The 23,102-nt window shown below is 50.4% G+C and overlaps 1 protein-coding gene across 2 annotated transcripts in view; it reads left to right on the forward strand.

The window, feature by feature from the left end:
- GNAO1 (G protein subunit alpha o1) overlaps positions 1-23,102 on the forward strand; it is a 173,809-nt gene that overhangs the window by 77,855 nt on the left and 72,852 nt on the right. For both annotated transcript variants that reach the window (XM_045442799.1, XM_045442800.1), the window contains exon 3: positions 7,634-7,775. In XM_045442799.1, the coding sequence (XP_045298755.1) occupies positions 7,634-7,775 (142 nt within the window). The remainder of the gene's footprint in view (positions 1-7,633; positions 7,776-23,102) is intronic.

Raw genomic sequence — 23,102 nt, forward strand, 5'->3', positions numbered from 1 at the left:
ACATGTCAGGAAATTCCTATTGATTAATGATTCTACCCCTTTTTACTCTGGTCCTCTCTCCCGGCCAAAATGGTCCCCCTGTTAAGCACAAGTGTCTGTCTCCCACTGAAAATGATGTGTTGTTCTTTCAAATACCAATTGCACATTTTTTTAATGAGACAAAACCAACACGTACAGAGTAGAAAAAAAATCCCTGAATGCCACCACCCAAAAGTGATTATTGATGATACTTTGTTAAGCATTCTCCCCCTCTCCCTCCTCTCTCCACACCCCTTCCTCCTACCAACACCGTCACATGCAAACGTAGTTTTATAAAAATGGCCCCAGAGGACACACACATTGTACTCTAACTGGTGTTTTCACCTTAGGACCCGGTTCAGGTCCCATGCTCTCTGATGGGTTCTGTAGAGCCCCTCATTGCTGGTGTGTGAGCCATTAAATCACTGCATCTCACTGTTCACTGTTGGATTAAATATGTGTTCCGTGAATCCAAGGTGGTCCTTTCCCACCATGGCTCGGCAGAGGCGTGGCCCCAGGGCACATGCCCATTGCTGATCAGTCTCCCTGGTGAGTGTCACACAAGTGAGGCACCGAGCACTGACCTAACCTGGACAGTCAACATGTGAATCTCCAGCTGTGATCAGAAACACATTTTATGACATCACGGAGCAGGACCAAGTCAGAAAATCCAGCTTTTTAACCCACTGCTGCTCCTGTGATGTTCGTTAGGTAAATGAGCAGATTCTCTGCTTGAGTGCCAACAACGCCCCCCTCTCCCTGCCCCATCTTCCCTTCTGTGGCCTTGCTTGGCTTCCTCCTGGTGGGCAGTGGTCCTCTTGTGACCTCCTGGCCTCCCTGCCCTGTGGCCCCGGGGTCACGTCCTCTCCTGAAGAGGACAGACATGGTGCAGCCAGCCAACTGTAGCTCCACCCCAACCCTGCCCTGCTCACCAAATATGATAACAATAATAATTACAGTGGGGCTGATTGAGTGCTTATGATGCCCTGGATGCCCGGCACTTCTCTTTACCAACCACGACTGGCGAGGAGAGTTACTGTTACCAGGCCCGTCTCCATGGAAGGTTGAGGAAGCTGAAGCACTGAGCTGTGAAAGAGATTGCCCAGCCCCACAGCTTGAGTCTGGCTCCCAAAGCACCCCCTGAATCTAGATCCCCAAAGGGACTATGGTAGAGGATAGAGAGACAGTTCCAATGCAGGGGAAAGGGTGCTGAGAAAGGGGAGCAGAGGGGCGTTTAATCCAGCCTGCAGATGGTGTGAAAAATCGTGTTCCAGCAGCTTAGGGCCCTGAGTTCTTGAACCTCCAGAAACTGGGGGTAACAGTATGTGCGTGGGGGCATTTGCCACAATCTCAGAGGCATCTGTGATTCAGAGAAGGAGAGTGGCTGCTGGGCCAGAGGATCCTCCAAGGTCCTTTCCAGCTCCTGAGCCTGTGCTTCTGTGACCATATAAGGCCACCGTGCCCAGGGAGTCTCACTGCAGCTGAGTGCAGTCCTACACTGAGAAGGGAAGCAGAGAACAAGAGAGCCCTGGTCCAGGCCTCCTGCGAGGTCCCAAGGCAGTAAGGAGGGGGAGCCAAGGCAAGGGAGGCCAAGGGTCACTCCTTGTTTGCCTCTTCCCAGAAAGCTCAGACCTGTTCCAGTGGGCTCGGATGCCACCCTCCCCCGTTCCCCCCCCCCCCCCGTTTGCACTTGAGGTCTCCTCCCTCAGTTGTGTTGCCAGGTTTCCAGAGTCTAACTGTCTAACTGGTGGCTTCTGTCCAAAGGGAAACACTCAGGTCTGCAGTCAGCCCTTGCCTGCTCCCCATTTCTTCTTGGTCCACCCCTCAGAGTCTCTGAGTTTGGGATGGGCACCATTGTGGCATCTAACTTAGCTTGGCTTTGCTACCCTGGCTCTGCAGGCACAGGAAATCTGGTGGATTCCCACCCCAACACACACACACACACACACCTGCCTCCTTTAGTGGGCTCCTTCGGTGGGGGGGGGGGGGTGTCTAAAGCATCTGTCTACTCCAGACTCACATAGTTAATGTCCCACTTTCTCTGAGTACTGTCCAGAGCGCAGTCCTGTGCCAAATAATATGGAGAAGAGGAACTGAGACAGACGAGATGTGGTACCTGGCCTCCAGGGACTGACAGGCTGGTGGTAAAGACAGAAAATTAATAAACAAGTTTACTAGGAGATGATCTCTGATTATTGTTATTATCAAGGTGCAAATCATGTTTTAGTCATGACTCTATTAGTTATAAGTGACAGAAACCCAAGTCAAATTAGCTTAGGCAAAAATAAGAGGGAATTATTTGGCTGCTGTCACTCGAAAGTGTAGAGATAGGGTTAGCTTCAGGCATGGCTTGATCTAGTGGCTCAAATGATTGATGTTTCTGGGACTTGATTCTGCACTTGGATGAAGATCAGTTTATAGGACTATTGCAATGTGATGCCACTGACTATTGCTAAAGTGTCTCATGCAGCCTTGCTCCTGCTTTCCAAACCCTGGTATTATCTCCTCCAGGGCTCAGACCTCAGACTCCCCTGGGCTGCCTCTCCAGCCCCTGACCAGATTCCTCCTTTCCTTGCCCCACACTCCTTGGACTGATATTATAAGACATGTTCTGATACTCACTGTGTATGTGAAATCTCCGGACCCTCTGGGAACCTGGATACAGGGATCCAGAGCAGAAGAAGCACTTCTGCCTCTATGTGTCTGTCTGGTGGTCACAGGTAGGGTCTCGAATGCCACTTTGACACCTACCAGCTGTGTGACCCCAGGTAAGTGGTTCCATCTCTCTAGTTTCGGTTGTCTCATCTGTAAAGAGGTGATGATAGTTTTTATCTCCTAGGATTATCTTGAAGATTAGATGAGAGGGTACATGTAAAGCCCTTAACAGAGAGCAAACCCTCAGACATCAGCTGCTATTATTATTGTTTCTTTTATACTGCCAATGAAGGAAATTCTATTTGGGGGATTTTGACTGTGGAATGAGGATATATATTACTAATAGGTACCATTTATTATATACTTATATACGATCGGCACTTTCCATTTATTCCTCACCCAACAGCTCCTTGCAGATGAGAAACCCAAGACCTGAGGGGTGAAATCCTTTACCAATGGCACCCAGCTCGTCAGTGGTAGAGCTGGGGTTTGCCCGCACCTGTGTGACTCCTAAGACTAACCACAGCTCTGCTCTGCCTCCAGAATGAGATGGGGAAATAGAAAATAAAGGGGCCTTAAGTGATACTTGTAAGGACACACGACTCAAATCAATGCTGGGGGGTGGGGGGTGGTGCTGGTTGCGAAGATGAACAAGGTGGTATGAAAACAGTCCTGGAAGGGTGGACACTAAAAACTGCAGCGTCTTTCCCTGAGTGGCGGGATTACTGATAATATGGGTTGTTATGGGGGTTTTGTTGGTGGTGTTTTATGTGGCCCAGATTTTCTAGTGTTAGCATTTACTACTTGGTAGTTAGAGGGCAATATAAAATCCCACCCCGAAACAGGAAGTCCAATTTTAAGCTCATATGAGCCAGTTTGTACAAGGTATGGAACTCATCGTTGTGACCGGAGCAGGTTTTTCCCACATCGCATCATTTCTGCAAACCTCACACACATGAAGCTTCTGTATCTCAGGCCACCCCAGGCACCAGGCTGAGACCTTTCTGGCAGTTTTCGACCCAGTCCAGCTGGTGTAGAAGAGTGTCCCGGTCGACCCGCACTCCACTCCTGGGCTGAGAAGACGTTAGGCCGAGTAGTTAATCTCTCTCAGACTCTCTTCCTGTTCTGTCAAACAGAATAAAAAACGTCCCCTCCCTGCCTTATTAGGTGGCATAAGGACTGATACTCATGGGTGTGAAAAATGATAGCCCCATCCCTAGTGTTTCAGGGGAAATCCTGAAGGCAGCCAAGGGTCTAGAGAGTATTTCCGGGAGAGTGGTAAGGCCTCCTGGTCCAAAATGAAGCATGAGAAACTCACTGCACTGACTTCTTCAGAGACAGTGTCACGGGGACCGGCAAATCCCGGCTCCACCTCTCAGGTTCCCCAGCAGGTCCCACCCTCTGTGGGGAGGCTGGTCATGGAGCCTAGGTAACAACTGGCTTTTTTTTTTTTTTTTTTTTTTTTTTAATTTTTTTTTTCAACGTTTATTTATTTTTTTTGGGACAGAGAGAGACAGAGCATGAACGGGGGAGGGGCAGAGAGAGAGGGAGACACAGAATCGGATCTGAGCCATCAGCCCAGAGCCCGACGCGGGGCTCGAACTCACGGACCGCGAGATCGTGACCTGGCTGAAGTCGGACGCTTAACCGACTGCGCCACCCAGGCGCCCCACAACTGGCTTTTTTATATAGCTTTTTAGTTGTTCTGAAGTTTACAATATGTGTCTTAACTTACCATCTTTACTTTGAAGTGCCTCATGTGTAAGAATTTTTCAACAGCGTGTTTCCATTTTATCCCTCCTATCCTTTGTGCCGTCGTTGCATAAGTTTGCTTTTACATATGTTATAAATAACACAATACTGTTTTTTTACCCTTTTTCCTCTCTTTGCTTCAGTTTGGATAGTTCCCATGGCTGATTGTTCAAGGCCACTAATCTTCTATGAGTTAGTTGCATACTGTGAAATTTTTATCTCAAATATTATATTTCCATCTCTAGACATTCTGTTCTGTTCTTTTTTATACCTTCCATTTCTCTGCTCGTTATGTTCATGTTTTCCTTTAATTTCTTGAAAATATTTTAAATAGGTATTTCTAAAGTCATTGTTAATTCCATCACCTCTGTCACTTCTGAGTCTGCTTCCATTGACTGATTTTTCTCCTGGTTGTGCATCACACCTTGCTTCTTTGCATAGCTGGGAATTTTGTATTGGGTGCCGGACATTAAAAAATATTATATTGTTAAGTGTCTGATTTTGTTGTCCTGATTTAAACAGTGTTGGACTTTATTCTGTCAGGAAATTAAGTTACTTGTGGGTCAGCTCAATTTTTTAAAGCAAATTTTTAAGCTTTGTCAGGGTGGGTCTAAAGTAGCTTTTACTCGGGCTGGTTTAGACCTACTACTATGGCATGAGCCTTCTAGGGTCTCTGCTGAGTGATCTAGCTGTTCAACAAGGACTCTCCACTCTGCCTGGTCAGAACTCACATATCTCCCAGCCTTGAGTGAGGTTTGGGAATTGTTCACCTTATAAGCTCCCCAATGCCTCTTCCTTGCTGAGCCCTTGCAATCTCTCCTCCCTTGCAATCTATTCAGCCAAAGACTGAGGAGACCCCTATTCATATATCTAGTGCTTGCTCCCTCTCTGTAGATTTCTCTCCCTGCTACTCTGCCCCTCAAATTCCAGCCACCTCAGGCTTCCTGAACTTTGAGCGTTGTCTCATCAACTCAGAAGAGCTGTGCTCTTCTTGGGTTCTCCCTCCCTGCGCTAAGAGCTGGTAAATGCCTCCAGCTGGAAAGCCGAGGCAATCACAAGGCTACCATATTTGTTTCCCTTGTCTCCTGGATCACAGTCCTGTACTACTTATTCTCTAGTGTCTGAAACTCCTTGTTTCTTATATTTTGTCCAATTTTCTGATTGTTTACAGTGGGAACTAGCAATTTCCTTTAAGATCCCTCTGGGGTGCATCAATGATCCAGGCTACGTGTACACTCCCTCCAGAAACTTGTACAGAAATGGATTTAGGGTTAATAAAAAGTCCATGAAAAGTCACAAGGGTCATTCTGATCTGCTTCTTAGAGAAACCCAGGATAAAGACTCACAACCCAGTATCAAGTCAAATTTTACAACAGGAATTGTTAGTGTCCGTCAACTGATGGATGGATAAATAAAATGTGGCATATCCGTACAATGGAATATAGCTGGGCAATAAAAAGAAATGAAGTCCAGGGATGCCTGGGTGGGTCAGTCAGTTGAACATCTTACTCTTAATCTCACCTCAGTTCTTGATTTCAGGGTTGTGAATTCAAGCCCCGCATTGGGCTCCACACTGGACATGAAGCCTACAAGAAAGAAAGAAAGAAAGAAAGAAAGAAAGAAAGAAAGAAAGAAAGAAAGAAAGAAAGAAAGAAAGAAGAAGGAATGAAGGATGGAAGGAAGGAAGAGGGAGGGTGAAAGAGAGAGAGAGGGAGGGAGGAAGGAAGTCGGGAAGGAAGGAAGGAGAGAAAGAAAGAAAGAAAGAAAGAAAGAAAGAAAGAAAGAACGAACTGAAAAATGCTGTACCATGATGAAATGATGAATCTTGAAAACATTATTATGCTAAATGAAAGAAGCTTATCACAAAAGACCACGTGTTATATGATTCCATTTATATGATATGTCTAGAATAGACAAATCTATAGAAACAGAATACAGATTAGTGATTGCTTACTGTGAGGTGGGGGGTGAGTGGAGATTACTAATAGGTACAGAATATCTTTTTGGTGGGGGGACAAAAATTAGACTTTAGTGATCATTGTTGAACTATGCGAATATACCAAAACACATTGACTTGCACACTTTAAATGGGTGGATTGAACGGTATGCGAGATATGTCTCAGTAAAACTGTTTTTAAAAAAAGAATTGTTAGTGATTTTCTTCTGTACTGAAGGTAATGAAGGAATGGAAAAGTGCCGTGTTGATGTGGAAGTCTCAGCTCTCATATTGATGTATGTACATACCATAAGTAGTATTTAATTGCGAACTGGAAAATGTGACCAGAGAAGAATTTACACAGTTTTCTTGGGGGAGGTGGTGGCCACTGTTGGGTGTTCGTCTCAAAATCCATTCAGTCTTTCCTCGTTACTTCAGCTATAGGAGAACTCTTGCAACGTTTAGGTTTTATCCCCTCTTTCTAGTTTTTTCCCCTACCTGGAACCTGGTCAGCAGTAAGCCCGTACCGAGTGACTGCTCTCTGCAGGGAGAAGGGACATCAGGACATGTCTAGCCTTAACCTTGACCTCGGAGGAATCTGAGAACAGGAGAGCAGAGAGTATCGCGTGGCCTCTGAGAACTGATGGCACATTTGTGTCCTCCGTGTCACTATTCAGAGCCACCAGAATAAGGGTGACACGGTAGTTCAATCCCAGCCAGGGATGGAAGAGTAGGCACCCTCCTTCTGTTGGTTTTTCTGTTGTCAGAGATGACGACGGTTCATTTAAGTGAGTCCTCTTTCCTTCAAGCACTGTGAGTTTTCTGCAAAGAAAAATTATCATTCATTTGCAGGCTTCTTGCTGGGGTCTTCATCAATGTACTCCTAAGTGGAAATTTAAGTTAAGACCCTGAGCTTTGCTTAAAAATACCAATAGCTAACACTTATTGAGTTCTTCATGTGTGCCCCTCCTGTTCTAAGCACTTTCAAGTATTATCAGCACCTTGCCAACTGATATTGCTGTCACTATAAATAGGGAGTGTAAAGACACTACGTTTCTTTTTGCCACTACTCTGTTTCAGCTTAATTTCAGTAGGTTCTTCCTTCAGATTTTATGGTACTGATGCAGCAGGTCAGTAATTCAGCATCCGGGTCGGACCCAGTCCTCAGCCAGCAAAGCCAGGAGGTTGGCCCCGGGGGCTTCACGCACCTGGCATTCTTGATGCCAAGTGAGGACAGTGCACTCATCAGATGTGTGTGTGGTTTTTCTCTAGGATCATCCACGAAGATGGCTTCTCTGGAGAAGACGTGAAACAGTACAAGCCTGTTGTCTACAGCAACACCATCCAGTCCCTGGCAGCCATCGTCCGGGCCATGGATACTTTGGGCATCGAATATGGTGACAAAGAGAGAAAGGTAGGCCACGGGGCCCATGGGCACCTCAGGGAGGGAGGCTGTGCTCTTTGCAACATCGGCTGCCTCCCAGGAACAGGAAGAGACTGCTGTGTGTGATAGAGAAGGCTAGTCACCAGCCTAAGCCAGTGTATCAGTCAGCCTGGCAAATACAGTCAAACAGGGGCTTAGGTGATGGGCACACCTCCCAAGCAAAGTCACCAGCAAAGACAGCAGACACAGAATTTGTTTATTTTGCATATGACAAAGGGTTGGTGACTGTCCTAAATTGGAACTCCTACAACACACAACATCGTGCGAGTACTTGCCCTTGGGCAATGAACTTGAACAGAAAAAGCATTTCTCAAACCAAACAAGCACTACCTGAGCACCGTCTCCCCTCCTTAGGAGAACTGTGCTTGCCTTCTTGGGAGTGGGGGGCAGCCATTTGAATTGACTCTCTTTCCTCCTTTACACCTCATTCTTCCAGGTGAGTCTGAGGACCTAAGAGGCTCTCCTTCCTGTAGGAAGTTGATGTCCTGAAATAGGGGTTGTTGGGTTTTTTTGAATGTTTTATTTAAATTGCAGTTAGTTAACATACACTGTAATCCTGGTTTCAGGTGTACAATTTAGTGATTCAATGCTTATAGACAAGGAACTGTTTTTCAGTTGAGTTTCCAGGTGTCTGATAAGTGGTGAATGGAATAAGTGCATAAAAGCCTCTTATTTGCAAACATTTGCATTAACTGTAAGACTGAACCATATACAGCTATCCTTGCAAAGCTAAATAAAAGAGAGGAAGGGAAAGAAGGAAAACAGCCTTAGAGAATTCTATCCACGAGTGGCTCTTTGTGCCCTGGTGGGCTCGTGAATCCCAGCAATCCTTTCCCTGTGTCCTGGACGGTGGAGAAGGGAAGGTGGGGAGGTCTTTGAGCGCCTGGGCCCCACACTGGAGCCTCTGGATGGAGAGAATTAATCTCTGATTACTGTGTGATTCAGTAGTGTGCTACGTACATATCCTGTCTTTGCTAAAAATCATCTCCCTCACAGAGGAAAACTATCCTCGTCTGGTAAGTAATCTGTGGCCGACAGCTTTACATGTAAAATTCAATAATTTACACACAAAATTCTAATTCCATAGGGCAGACTCATCCCAGCTCAGGCATTGGCTCCTCCTCCACAGGGGTATTTGGTGCCGGAGGGTGTGTTGAAGGCCAGCCCGGGACAGGGACGACTGGTGCTGGCAGGAGGGCCGGGTCCCCGCCCCCTGCTCCTCTGAGGGGCCAAGTCCAGCAGTGGTTCTGCAAAGGAGGCACTTCCCACCAGGGGGACCTGCTTTGGTTTCTGTCATAGAACCAGGGCCTGTGGAAAGAGTGGCAATGCTAGGTCTTCAATCCTGTTTCCGTGACGCATGAACTGATGGCTTTCAGCGAGCCGGGCACGGTGCTGGCTGCCGGGGCTTCAGGAATGAGCACAGAGTGGGTGGTGCCCCAAGAAACCAGGCAGTCAGCGCATACCTACTCAGAGCATCAGAATTAGCTAAGATGGCTATAGGGCTCCATTCGTGTTAATAATAATGGCCACAGTGGTAATTGACGAGCTGTCACTTACTGAGCACCTCCTAGCTGCCAGGTGCTGTGTTAAGCATTTTCTATACATTAACTCATTTTCGTTAACTCAGGCATTAAAGCCCAGAGCAGGAAGTGCCTGGTGTGATCTTTAGACAAGGACAGGCCACAGGCCTCTTGGCCAAAGAGAGAGCAAGGTGCCCAAATCTCTGCTAACCAAATGACAGCTACAGTACAGAAGGCCCATGTGCCCACAGCACATGCCCTCCACACTTACATGCACACACACATGCACGGCCCGTGAGATCTCCCAAGGGTATGTGTGTTCACTGCCATGCCTGCCTCCCAACCAGCTCTTCCTCCCCAAAATTCTCCTGCCCTGATTAAAACCCAGACAAGTCATTGTGACTTTGGAATGCTTTTCTCCTTCAGTTCTGAAAGCTCTACTTATTCCTGTGGAGTTTTTTTTTTTTTTTCTCCGTTTTATTACCCTGAACAGAGATTGCTTGGGAATTGGGTGGAATACGATATATCAAGGACTTAAGCCAGGGGCCCCTGGGGCCTCTGGGGCTGTGTCTCCTCTGTGACACAAGACAAGACAGTCCTCACGTAGGAGGGCAGGGAAGGTGCCAGTGCAAAGAGAGACCAGGACCAGAGCGGGGCTGCCCTGGAGAGTCCATTGGACACGGTAGGGTCAGAGCCCAGTCCTGTCATAGGTGGCACCATGGCAGGTGCCTGACCCATCCCTAAGGCAACTCAGGCTCCTCAGGCACAATCCTTCTGGCTGACAAAGGCCTCCAGGCCCATGGGCACCTCCTCCCTTTGTTATGTCACCTGTGGGGAGCAGAAAAGAAAAGTTGACCCAAGACTCAGGCCAAAGTGAGCCAGGCAGCTAGAGAAGGTGTTTTCTGGAAGCACGCCAGCATGGATTTGCAGTCTGGGAAGCTGAGTGCAGGGATCCCTACACATTAATCTGGGTGGGGGTATAGGGGCAGCTACTTCAGACAGTTTCCCCTGAATCTGGAAGGGACATTTGTGATGAAACTTGGCTATGAGAAAGAGACAGCCATGGGAGCAGAAGGGGACAAAGGTTCCAAACAAGCACGAAGGTCCTGACAGAGGAGTGAGCCTGGCATGTTGGAAGACAGAAAGCCTGAACTGCACCCTGGGAGAGCGGCAGGGCCCTGGGGTATTGGAGTCTTCCAGTCAGGTCTACCTACAGCCAGCCAGTTGGTGGTGCCCAGATGCCCTGACCCCAGATGCTGGGTCTCCAATCTCTTTCCTCTCTCAGGACCCCAGGGGCTGCCCACCTGGAGAGTCTGCTGTTTGGATGTTGTGAGAACCGCCCAATGCAGAGCAGACCCAGATTTGTGTTTCGGCCTCGAAAGAAAGACTCCCTCACTCTCTTGGCTTCCCCACCTCTGCCCTCCTCCCCCAACCCATCATGGATTATCTAGAGGAAGACAGCCCCATATCCAGAGCCTCCTTGGGCCAGCCAGCTTTGCACTCTCCATACAGAGAAGCATCTAGAAGCTTCCTTGCTGTACCTCATTAGAACAGGTGTTCCTGACATCTCTTGGCAGCTGGTTCACCACCTACCCTGGGCCCCCAGTGGAGGGAGGAGTGACTGGTTTCTCTTTCAGCTTCTCTGTCATGTAGACACCCCAGGCCATATGATTGTGCATGAGCCCACTCCTGAAAGAGCCTCTACCTGGGACAAGTAACAGGGATCCCCCTACATCAGTCTGGGGCTTCTACCTCCCATGCCCCAGCCACAGAAGACCACAGAAGCCCACAGAGGGGCCACAGGGGGTATCTTTGGCCCCTCCCCAAAGATACCACACACTCCCATGCCTCCAGGCCTTGTCTTAGGCCATACCCTGTGCTCCCAATGCCCTTCTCCCCTTCTCTTCCTCCTAGAATTCCTCCTGTTGACTGAGAACCAGCTTAGCTCCCTTCTCTTCTGTGAAGGCTTTCCCTTCCTTCCCCTTGACAGTGAAACTCAGCTCAAGTCTTTCTCTCCATCGAGCATTTACTCACCCACCAGTATGAAAATTGGTTGTGTTACTGTTTCCTTAGAAACATGACCCTTGCTCTCTAGGGTGTTCAAAACCCATTTGAGCAGCTAATGAAAGCGGGGAGGCTTCCTGTCTGTCCCATGCACACATCTGGGAAATTTTGCCTATAATTTCAGGGGGCTCTGGAACTCATAAAGCCCACGAGGGGAGCCTAGAATAAGAAATCCCTCATAATTTCGGGTCCTTCTGCACAAGGCTTGTGTCATTCCATCTTTTGGTCCCCTCCTCACCCATAAAAACCTGCACAGTGCTCAGAATATTGTAGGTCTTCAGAACAATCCCTTGAGTAGAATGACATTTCTAACTTTCTCCGTTGTCAGAGAAAAAAGGGGAAGTACCTGTAATTCATTACTGAATGAACAGATGTTGGTTGGGTATGTACTGTGGGTAAAGGCTGTGTGTTAAGTGCTGTGTGAGGATTTGGAGGCATGTGAGACAGAGCCTTTAAGGAACCGATCTCGTTGGAAGACAGGGTTCACAAGCTGAATGGCTGGGCCATCATGAGGTGTGGGAGGTCAGGGAAACCCTCTCGGGGAAGAGAGGCTGGCACAGACCTTGAAGCAGGGGTGTGGATTGATGGGGACTGAGGTGGGTAAGGAAAGGGACTCGAAGCAGCAGGAAGAACAGGAGTAAAGACAGTGGGTTGGTAGCTACCAAAACAGATCCAGTGGCCAGAACAGAGGTTAGGATACTGCAAGGTGTGGGAGAGTTAGAAGATGCAGTTAGTTAGGTCCAGATCCGGGAGGCCTTGGAAAGTGCACCGAGGAGTTTGGGTTTTATCCTATTGGGAGCAGGCAGCTTTTGATAGATTTTGAGTTGGGGAGGGATGAAAGTGGGTTTTTAAGGAAACTCTCATGATGGCTCCTGTGCGAGCAGGGGGTAGAGGGAGGGGGAGGCACGCTGGGGTGTGAGGTCTCCATGGGGGTTGGAAAGGAAGGGCAGCCAGAGGGGTGTGTGGTGATGAGGGGAAGAAAGGGGCCTGGGATTGAGATGGCTACTAGGGCAGAAGGGCACAGACCAGAAAACCGGCTGACCAGGAACAAGGCGAAACCTTGGCAGCAAAGTCTCAGGTGGGGCTGGGCTGGGCCCCGTGTGCTAAGTCTCCTTGGAACTCACTGGCTACTTACTACCTGCTACCCAGCAGGAGTGATCAGCAAGTACATAGATCAGAGAACTGAAGCTTTAGGAACTAAAGATGCTGATAATAGTGGCTTCCAATCTGTAAATTCCAGGGCCCAGTTTACACGATTTACATTAATTATCTAATCCTAACACTAGCTACCTGTGCAGAGGGTGCTATGGTTATCCCTACTTTACAAGTGAAAAAAAAAAATTAGAGAGGCTCAGTGACTTGCCCCAGGTCATGCAGACAAAATAGGTGCATATTTAATCTAGCTGGGAACCCTGTTGAAGCTGTAATCCATGTGGCTCAGGTCCAGAGCAGAGACCCACTTAAACAGGCACAGCACAACCAGGCAAAACAGATCTTTAAAAAAATCTCGTTCTTTATCCTAAGTCTCTCTAAAAGTATGCAAAGGGACCCGAAGGGTAACTCTTGCTGCTTTTCTCAGACGTCCTTTTCTGTCCTCCTCATGCCTGCCCCACCTCCACTCTCTCTCTTGAGCTGCTGGCCCCCCAAATTCTGCAGATACCCTTCTCTCCCCGCAGCTTTCCCTCTCTTGGCCTCTTCTTCTCGCTCCCCCGCCTTTTCTCTGGTTCCTTCTCCTCCTCTCTGCCTCTAAGAGGTCCCCTCTCTTCCTCTCCTCTCCCCCTTTTCTCTATCTGTTTCTCGGCTTCTTCTTCCTCGCCCTCCACTTCTCCTTCTCCCTCTCCCTCCTTCTCCCTCCTCCTCCACTCCTGCTCCCTCTCTCCCCCTTCTCCCCTTTTCTTCCCTCACTCTCGACCTCCCTCCTTCCTAACCCCCGCTCATTATCATGTAAATTGTCTTAACCTTTGGAGCAGCCTCTCTCCTCCCAGTGCTTCTGCAGTGCTCAGCCCAGGGCCTACATCTGCATCACAAAAGCAGAGAAACTTGTCGGGGCAGAACTGGCCTGGACTCCTTGGAAGAAAGGATGGGGGGGAAAGACAATTACAGGATTAGAAGGTTCACTTGGACCGATGAGGGGATGGAGAAGCAATCCCGTGTTAACAGATTTTATCACCTGCACATATAAACGTACATAGCATTTATGTGCATATCCGTGTATACTTACATATGTAACATACCTTGTAAACTAGTGGGGCAGGAGGAAGAAGTAATGCCTTGAGCTTGTAGGAGGCTTTATCCAGTTGAAAATACTCTCGTTTTCATTTGTTCACCCTTTGTACATGTGCTTACTTCTCTCATCAAATTATAAGCCCCCTGAGGACAGAGTACAGGTCTTGCGTACGGTGCCTGACACAAGAAGTGTTGGATACTATGTTCATATCCCAGCCGTACCACCAGCTCTATGGCCCTGGGTAAAATATTCAGCCTCCTCAACACTCAGTGTTGCTGTCTCTAAAATGGGCATCATCCTAATACCTTCTTCATTCATCTGCTGTAAAATTAAATGAGATAATGCATGCCAAGTGCTAAGGAGGGGGCCTGACGCAGAGTTCTCAGCGCATAAATAAGTCTTGTTCTTTTGTTTGTTTGTTTAAAATTATCGATAAACTCTTGATAAATGATCCTGATAGCAATCTAGTGAGGAATGGGCACAGTTGTATCTGCATTTTGCATGTTAGAAACAGAGGCACAGGTACTTAGTTGAGCTGTGCAGGGTCACTGACCTAAACAGGACTAAAGACTGGTGCTGGCAGGAATTGCAGCCTGGGGCTCTTCTGTTTCACCAAGGGGCTTCATTAGAACTGCCCCCCACCAACCTGAGATAATGGCAGCTCTTTGGGGAGGCAGAATCAAATTTCACACTTGGTTTCCAGAATGTCATCAGATCTCCTCTGGTAAAAGAAATCTTGGCATTTAAGTCACACAGTGGAGCTCAGAACCCTATCTTTTTTTTTTTTTTAATCAGGAAAATATTGTGGCCTTGTCTCCATGGCATAGCGCGGTTCACCCTTGTAGTTTGCTTGAATTCTGAAACGGACGAAAACAAGGATGTTCTGCGGCCTGTGTTCTGCCTGAGTTCCCTGGGGCCTGGAGAAAGCTCACTGGTGGTTGTCAGATCTGATGGGGGCTGGGGGAGGCGCAGATGAAGGCCTCCATGTGCCGGTGCCCAAACCTGAGGCCAGGAAGAGGCTTCTGCCGGGAGCAGCCAGAACGCCTGTCACGTGCTGCGCACGAGGCTCTCTGGCTATCCCAGCCCACCTCTGTCCGCCCTGCTCTGACCTTTTGCCTGCCCAGATCAAAAGAGCTGGAAACTCCTCCATTTAAGACCATCTAATTCTACTGCTCCATTTTGCAGATGGGGCAAAATAGGCCCCATCTGGCCCAAACAGGAAAGGGACCTACTCAGGGGATGATGTGGCAGACCCAGGACTAGAACTTCAAGTTTCCGGAGTCACGGTTCACTTCTCTTTCCATCTGACCAGTCTGCCTCAAATTACCCAGCCAATGGGAGGCCTCATTTTCTTTCATTCGGTTGGCCAGTTAGTCATTTCACAAACGCTTACGGAGCACTCGCTTCCTGGCTGACCATGCATAGGGCGGCAGGGTTGGATACAAAGATAAAAAGAGGTAGGGCTCTCAAGCTTGGGTGGAGATCCTGTTCCTCAGATGAGAAGGTAGACTTCTTGATTTCTAAGACTTCCTACAGCTCTGACATTCCAGCTCTACGTGACTCAGTGCAGCCAGGTCAGCTCCTTCCCTGTAGTCTAAAACCACCTCAGGCTCCAGGTTTGGGACAGACACCCATTGCTTAAGCCCTGCCATAAGGAGCCCCACATCTGGCTGCTGAGACCTTGGCTCAGGGCGGCAGCACCAGTCTCGTCCATCTGCATGTTCCCCCCATCATTGTGTTCAGTGCACAGCAGGGGCCAGTGGATAGCTGAGCTCTTGAGTGATTCCATTCATCCAGCAGGTGTTCCGAGGCCAAGTGCTGGGCTAGGTGCTAGGGATATGCTTGTGAACCAGACAGACACAGCCCCTGCCCCGAACAGACACACCCGTGGAGGAGGGAATGAAAGATACAGAACACACTTATTTTCATGCCTTCTTGATCTCAATGTTGAGGGCAAAGGTGGCTGGAGCAGCCTCCTGCATTGCCCCATTTATTTGTCCATGCAGGAACTCGTGTAGCGGTGGGTCAGACCCAGTCCCTACCCCCAAAGGGCACAGGCAAGGAGGGCAGACACTTCCATAGAGAGCGTTTTTTATTTTCATGAAAGTGCAGCGAGATGAGCCCTGAGGTGGGTAATGATGATGGAGATAATAACAGTGATCTATCAGTGGGTTGTCTGAAGATTAAATGACTCAGAAAGTGTGTGCTCTTAGAGCAGGGCCTTGCACACAGTAGGTGCTCAGGAGAGGTTAATTAACATCAGGATTGTGTGCCTTAAAGCAAAGTGACAGCTATTATAGTTTTCAAAGGTTGCTTCTGCCTGGCAGGTGAAGGGGAGCAGGGAGCCAGGCCTTCTGGGCAGAGGGTGGTGGGAGCTAAATAAAAGTATGTGAAAGGGGCCTGAGAACTGGCATAGGGGAAGTACTGCTTTTGCTTAGTTTCTGTCCTGTTGTCACTTATCCGTCCTGGGGAAACGGTAGGAAAGTCGGAGCAGGCTTGAAGAAGTCACTTCACGCACGATTGGCGTTTAAGGAAGAGGTGCCGCTGAGGGGAAGACAAGGTTTCTCATCTGAGCTTTGGTGATTCCTAAGGGCGATGGTCGAAAACCTTTTTCTGAATCTTGATGGAATGCTAAGCCATTCCCTGTTTTAGTAAGTCTAGTGTTGAAAACACAGCAGGGTTTTTGCTGGTTGATAGAGGATCACACTGGGTCTCTGGGTCCTCCCTGTGGACATTCAGACGCTGTGGTCCAAGCCCAGAAATGAAGGACATTCTTACAGGAGGTTGGGCTCAATCTGCTGCCCCAGGGCATTCTGAAGAACTTGCCTTCTGGATGGACTACATTGCTGGGAAAACAGTTTACCTGGGGGAAAGCCCACATTCTTCCTGCCCTGCGGCCTTTGACCCGGAGACAACAGGCCGGATGTGAACACACTCCCTGAGCAGGTTCTTGAAGAACCAGGAGACTGCCATTAGAGTCAGGGACGTGTTGTACACATTGGATTTCAGGTGGTCGCGCTCTTAAGTGTAATCAGTAAGTGCTTTCCCTTAAGCGAGCCACTCCAAGCTTCACTGTGCATGTTAGCATGTATTTGGCAGCAAGGAAAAGAACAGCCAGCCAACAGCGTCCTAAACCATAGGAACAGCCGTCGTTTCCTGGAGAGGGAGGCCCAAGAGTCGGCAGGCCCAGGGCCGTCCAGGAGGCTGCGCAGCCCGGCTTCTTACCCTGCATTGGCCTAGCAGTCAGGGAACCGGAGGAAGCAAAACCGTGGCCTTTTTTGCCACTCTAGTGGGACACACAGGCAGGAGAGGAGGGCAGTTTGGGGATTGCACCAGGCACCGCGTGTGGACTGCCGGGAATTAGGCCAGCATGTGCAGGTGGGTGTGCTGAGGTGATGGGGGTGGCAGCGGGTGCCCTGGTGGATGGGGACTCCAAGGTGAACTGTCTTTCCGGGCAGTGGCAGAGGTGGCTCGTAGTTTCTTCTCTGGTTTTTGCCTCTGTTTCCCCACTGTCTTAATCTCCTCAGGCTGGCATAACAAAAATACCGCAGACTTAAACAACAGAAATTTGTGTCTCACCATTCTGGGGGTTGGGAAGGCCAGGATCACAGTCAGACCGTCTCCTGGCTTCTGATTGTGTCCTCACGTGGCAGAAGGGATGAGGGAGCTCTGTGGGCTCATTTCTGTGAGGGGGGCTCTGCCCTCATGACCTCATCTCCTCTCAGAGACCTTCCTCCTAATACCATTTCACAGGAATTTGCAGAGGGGCAGGGACACAGACATTCAGTCTATGGCACCCATGGTGGCTCAGAAGGTTGATGTCCCAAGGGGCACCAGAGACAAGAAAACAGCTGGTGGCGGGTGATTCCTGCCAGGGCAAAGCTGGAGGAAGAAGTCCTGAGGAGGAAGTTCAGTCCAGCTGATCCTGGGTCAGGGCTCCCTGGGCAGAGCACAGCAGTCAGGCCCCCTCAGCCCCACCGTTCCCCAACACCCCAACTTCTCTGTCTCATCGGGTGTTGTCGAGGCCACAGCCAGCCCCAGCCCCCATCTGCCCCCCCCCCCCCCGACATCCCCTCCAAGGCGTGCCAAGTGGAGGGGTATTAAGGCCAGGCCACTGCTGTCTTTGCACGTTCACGTGTTCGTTGCCTGGAGAAAGGGGAGTGGGATTTTTAAAAGGAAAAAAGGAAAAGGAAACATAAGTGGGAGAGCCCACAGTAACAAAACGCAGTGAACAGTCAATGAAAGCCACAGGCGATGATGCCTTGCCCTTGCATGTTCTTTGTCTCTATGTCTCTGTGTCTCTCTCGCGCTAGCTTACGTCCCCCTCCCTCCGTAAGCCCATCATTACGCTGCTCTGCCAGTGGAAGAACGTTACAACTATGCAAGTAAAATTTCCAGAGCGTCCAGACTGACATGGGTCCCCGCTAATGGCCCTTCCCACGACTGTCCGGGAGGCCCCTACATTACAACCCTTCCCGTCTCTGCCTGGCCGCCCCACAGGGGGACCTGTGAGCCTCCTCTTTGCAGAGGGAGCCTAGTGGATACGTCCTTCAGGCCCAGCACAGTTGTTTTAAGGGGGCAAAGGAGCAACCAAAGAAACCTCCCATCCTTAGAAGATGCAGAGAATGGCTAAGAGAGGCCTGCCTGGCCATTGCCATTTTCTGAGGTCCCTGGCATATTGAAAAATAAAGAATTCCCAAGTCAAGGTCACAAAATTGTGGTATATCTTTTTTTTTTTAATTTTTTTTAATGTTTATTTTATTTTTGAGAGAGAGAGAGAAAGAGGGAGAGACAGAGCGTGATTGGGGGAGGGGCAGAGAGAGGAGACACAGAATCTGAAGCAGGCTCCAGGCTCCGAGCTGTCAGCACAGAGCCCAATGTGGGGCCCAAACCCACGAGCTGTGAGATCGTGACCTGAGCCGAAGTTGGCGCTTAAAACAACTGAGCCACCCAGGCGCCCCGTGGTATATTTTAAATGTGTATGCTTAACAGTTTATCTTGGACCCACCTCAGATGCAATACAATATAGTCACACTACCTAAAAAACAGCCACAGGATTTGTAAGAATATGAATTCACAGGGTCGTGCCGGCCACGTGGTCCTATAGTGGATCACAGGGGAAAGCTTTATGATAAGCGTTGTCACCTCTCACTGCAGAGGTCTCTCCCTGACTATGTCTATTACCTCACTTGATCCAAGCCCCAAATTTGAGTGCTTTGTGAATGCGCGGTCCCTTCCCGGTGACCCAGTACACCGTAGAGGAGACTGTTTGCTAAAATCCAGCTCAGTGGCAGGTGTCAGGGACCGAGAAAGGGCTTCGGTTTGTTGAGGTGGCAGCACCGTGTGGGTGAGACTATGAGTCATAGGCCAGGTGGGGATGGCCAACATGGCATCTCTCTCCCCAGCTCAGGGACCCTGCTCTGGGCCAGGGGAGGGGTGGGGGGGGGTGGAACAGTGGGGAGGGAGGTACACAGGTTGTACCACACACAAGCGGTTGGGAGTGGTTTCCCTGCAAAAACCGGAACCCGTCTGCCCCTCAGACAACCACACACACACATTCACAGTCTGCTTTACTCAATTTCCTCCTCCTTTGTATTACTTGTGAGGCAACCTACATTGGTCTGGTATCACTGCCAAAGACCCCTCTCTGGGCAAGTTAGGACTCTCTTGGTCACAAGTATAAAACACACCATCAAACTGGCTTACGGGGGAAAAAAAACAAAACTGACTCAGGGATTAAGAAGTCTAGAAGTACAGCTGCAGGTGAGGCTTGATTCAGCAGCTCTGATGACATCCCTGGCTTCTTACCGTCTCTCCACTCTGTCCCTCTGTGTGGTCTTCACCTTAGACTCCACAAAATCTCTCTCTCACTTTGCCAGACCATGTCTACAGCAGTAAAGTTGCTATCTCTTCGTACCACACCTGGCCGCTGAGCGTCCCGGGATGTACCCTCCTGCGAGATGGGGTGCACCTCGCAGGCTTTTCCCTGAACAGCTCCCCAAGTCCTGGGAGTCCCTCTCTCTTGGTGGCCCTGTTGGATCACATGCCTATCCCTGAACCAGTGGCTGTGACCAGAGTTCAGCACGGGTTAGAGCCGGGCTTTGGAGTCAGAGAGACATGACCTTGAATCCTGGCCCTGCCTTTCACCCCATTGGACTTCAGGTTGGTCACCTGGCCCGGTGAACCTTAGATTCCTCATCCATAAAGTGAGGATGATAACACTACCTGCCCACAAGATTGTTCTAGTTAAAAGAAATTATGCAGGTTAAGAGATAAGCAAGGTGCCTGGCACCTGGTCAGTGCTCAATCAACAGCTATTGTTTTCACCCTCCTCTTACCCCACTTTACTGCCTGTTTGGTGAAGACCCCAATTCTGAAATTGGGGTAAAAAGTTAGTGCCGAGGCCTCCAAACTACTGCAGGTCGAAGAGGTGGCTTCCCCCTCCCCGAAGGGACCTGTTGGCTCTGGTTCTAGCTCCAGGGAGAGAGTCAGGCGCCTCACCCCTGCCCTCTTGCTGGCTTTGCAGGAGTGGAGCCGAGGAGCACAGCTCCTGACCCTGGGCCCGGTGAGGCCCAAGAAAGAAGCCAAACGAGGGAGAGACAAAGAGAGAAGAGGCAGGGCCACAGAGAGAAGGCAGATGGTACCAGGTGACACTTGTCTGGGGAGCACTTGAAGGGGTTCCTCATGAGTGGAAGGGTCACCACGTCAGGTGCCCCTGAGCCAGCGTGAGTGCCTGTGGCCCTGTGAACGACAGTCCCGCCGTAAGCCCCTCCCTGGTCTCTGCAGCGTCAAGTGTCATCTCCCTCTCCGAGGTGCCACGTCCGTCTGTCTCTCATCCACTCATCCATCATTTGAGAAACGTGTGTCGTGACCGTGTGCCGAGCCCTGGGCACACGGTGCTGAGCAGAAACGGGTGCTGCCGTCACTGAGCTCAGTCTGGGAAAAGATGGACACCCCTTGAGTGACTCTAGAGAGCTGTGAGCATCCTGGCTGCAGGCCCAGCCTGGCCTGTGCTGAGGACGAGGTGTCTGACAAAGAGCAGCAGAGACCAGCGGGAGGGAGGCAGATGAGAGCAGGAGAGAAGAGGCAGAACCTGGCAGGCAGGTGGAACAGCATGTGCAAAGGAGGTGAGGAGCCCTGACCAAGGGTAAGGGTCTGCAAGAAGGGCGGCATGACCGGTGCCCAGAGGTTGAGGGGGCAGAGGGGTAATAGATGAAGCTGAAGAAGGAGCCAGGGCCAGCCAGGTGAGAAGAACTCCTCAGCCATGGAAGGAATTTTGGCTTTGTTCCTAGTTCAGCAAGAAGCCACTGAAGGTTTCCTGTGGCTGCTGGGTGCGGAACGGATAGGCCCCAGCAAGAATGGCAACAGGAAGAAGAACAGAGAGGCTACTGTGGGCATCCAGGGACAGAGACGGATACGGTCTGTTCCAAGAAGGGACAGGGCCTCGCTCTGAGTCTGCCCACCATCCACCTGATGTGAAACCTTGTGCAACTGCCACGTTGCCCCACAGGACCACAAACTCCTCCTGGTACACTGCCTGGCTCAGAGCCTGCCAAACCCTGTGGATGTCTGTTGGGCGAGTGGATGAAGGTCCCCCCCACCCCTGCAGCTCAACCAATGCAGATGGGACCCCAGGCCCTGAGCACAACAACAGCCCTGGCCCCTTCGCTCTCTGCATCCAGGGAGTCCTCAGGGGAACTTCCTCCAAGCTCTGTGCATCCGGAGAGCTATCGCCTCCCCACCCCAACGCCTGACTTCAGCCCCTTCTGGAGGTTCTGGCCTTGACTCCCTAAACCCCTATCCTTGGCCCAGTCTCTCATCAGTAAAAAAGAGATAATTCCGTAATTATGATGATCAAATAACCGTGGACAGGGAGCTCTTGCCCTGCAATGTGCTCCTGCAAACACAGCACGAACATGTTACTTCCAGTGACGCCCACAGGCCCTCCTGGCTCAGACAGCAAGCTCGCGTCACCCAGCACAAGTGCTGGCAGGCCGCTCTCCCTCCTTCCTCTCTCCCGAGTCAGCCCAGGAGCAGCTGACAGCTTCTGTAGGAGACGTGGACCAGGAGCATTTGCACACCCAGACTGCCCTCCCCCAGTATCTCTGCTCCGAGGTCCCCAGGGTGCAGTCCTGAAATAGCTCACTGCCAAATTAGGTCCAGCGTTTCCAGCTCTGTGGGCGCCTCCCCTCCTTTCCCAGCCCTCTGTCTTCCTTCCTTTCTCCTTCCTGCCACACTTCCCTGCATGGAGCCCAGACCAGCTGGTTCCCCTGATGACAACTGGCCAAGGAGAGGAAGGAGCTCTCGGGGCCCCGGGTGCCTGCATAGTTAAGTACCCTGACTCCCGGATCCTCCCCTGCCAGACCCAGGAGTCCTGCTCTGCAGCAGGAAGGTGGAGGGTGAGGTCCCTGACTCATGTCCCCTCCTGGAGGGGACCTGCACCTCCCGGAAGGGAAGCTCTGTGTGCCGTGGGGCTGAGGACACAGGCTCAGGACTCAGTCGGGTACAAGGTCAAAACCGGATCCTCGATTTTCAGCTTTATGACATCAAACAGGTTCCTCACATACCCTAAACTCAGTATCCTCATCTGTATAAAGGAAATACTACCAGTGTATCTCAGGGGCACCTGGCTGGCTCAGTCGATGGAGCATGTGACTCTTGATCTCGGGGTTGTGAGTTTGAGCCCCACAACCTGGGTGTAGAGATTACTTAAAAATAAAATCTTTGAAAAAAAATACCAGTGTATTTCAGTCACGATAGGGGCTTAACCTGCTGTAACCAAGACGCAAATAAGACAAAGGCGTTTCTCTCTGGCCTCAGCCGCCCGGATGTGACATAGGATCAGGCCCTTCTGTCCACAGCTGAGATGCCCTGTCACCTTCAGGGCCACTGCTTCCATGTCAGGCCCGAGGGGCTGCACCAGCTACCCCTGCTACCCAGGAGCATTGGGAGAAAAGGAGAGGGGTTCGATTGTTGAAGGCCTTGAGTGTCAGGCCAAGGAGGACAAGTTCTCCATGGTGTGGGCCAAGGTGTGTCAGAGCTGGGGAAGAGCCCCTGCCGAGCAACGTCCCACCAGCACCAAGTGGTGGGTAGGATGGCGCACGTTTTCGCTGGAACCTGTTGCATTGTGTCGGTTTGCTTCAGATTTACTTTTCATCCAGGCCCAGCCGCTCTCCCCTGAGCCAGAGCATCAGAGCTCAGACCCCCTTGCACCAGCCGCCGTGAGGCAAGCCTTCCTCCAGAGCGGGAGCCCCTGCCTTGCCCAGCGCCTCCGGCCCTTCCTCGGGGAAGCGTCTCCCTGGTGCTTCCTCTCATCCTGCCTCCGCGTCCCTTGTGGTCTGCGGCAGCCCTACGTGAGTGTAGGCACAGCTTTCTCAGTGAGCACTTGCTGGAAGAATCGTCGACACTCTTCTAGCCCGGCACTCCTCAGACGTCAGTCCCGTGATGTGATCCAGCAAAACACGCTCTTCCTGTCGAGTAAGTTTG

The sequence above is a fragment of the Leopardus geoffroyi genome, chromosome E2, assembly GCF_018350155.1.
Source record: "Leopardus geoffroyi isolate Oge1 chromosome E2, O.geoffroyi_Oge1_pat1.0, whole genome shotgun sequence".
Lineage (NCBI taxonomy): Eukaryota > Metazoa > Chordata > Mammalia > Carnivora > Felidae > Leopardus > Leopardus geoffroyi.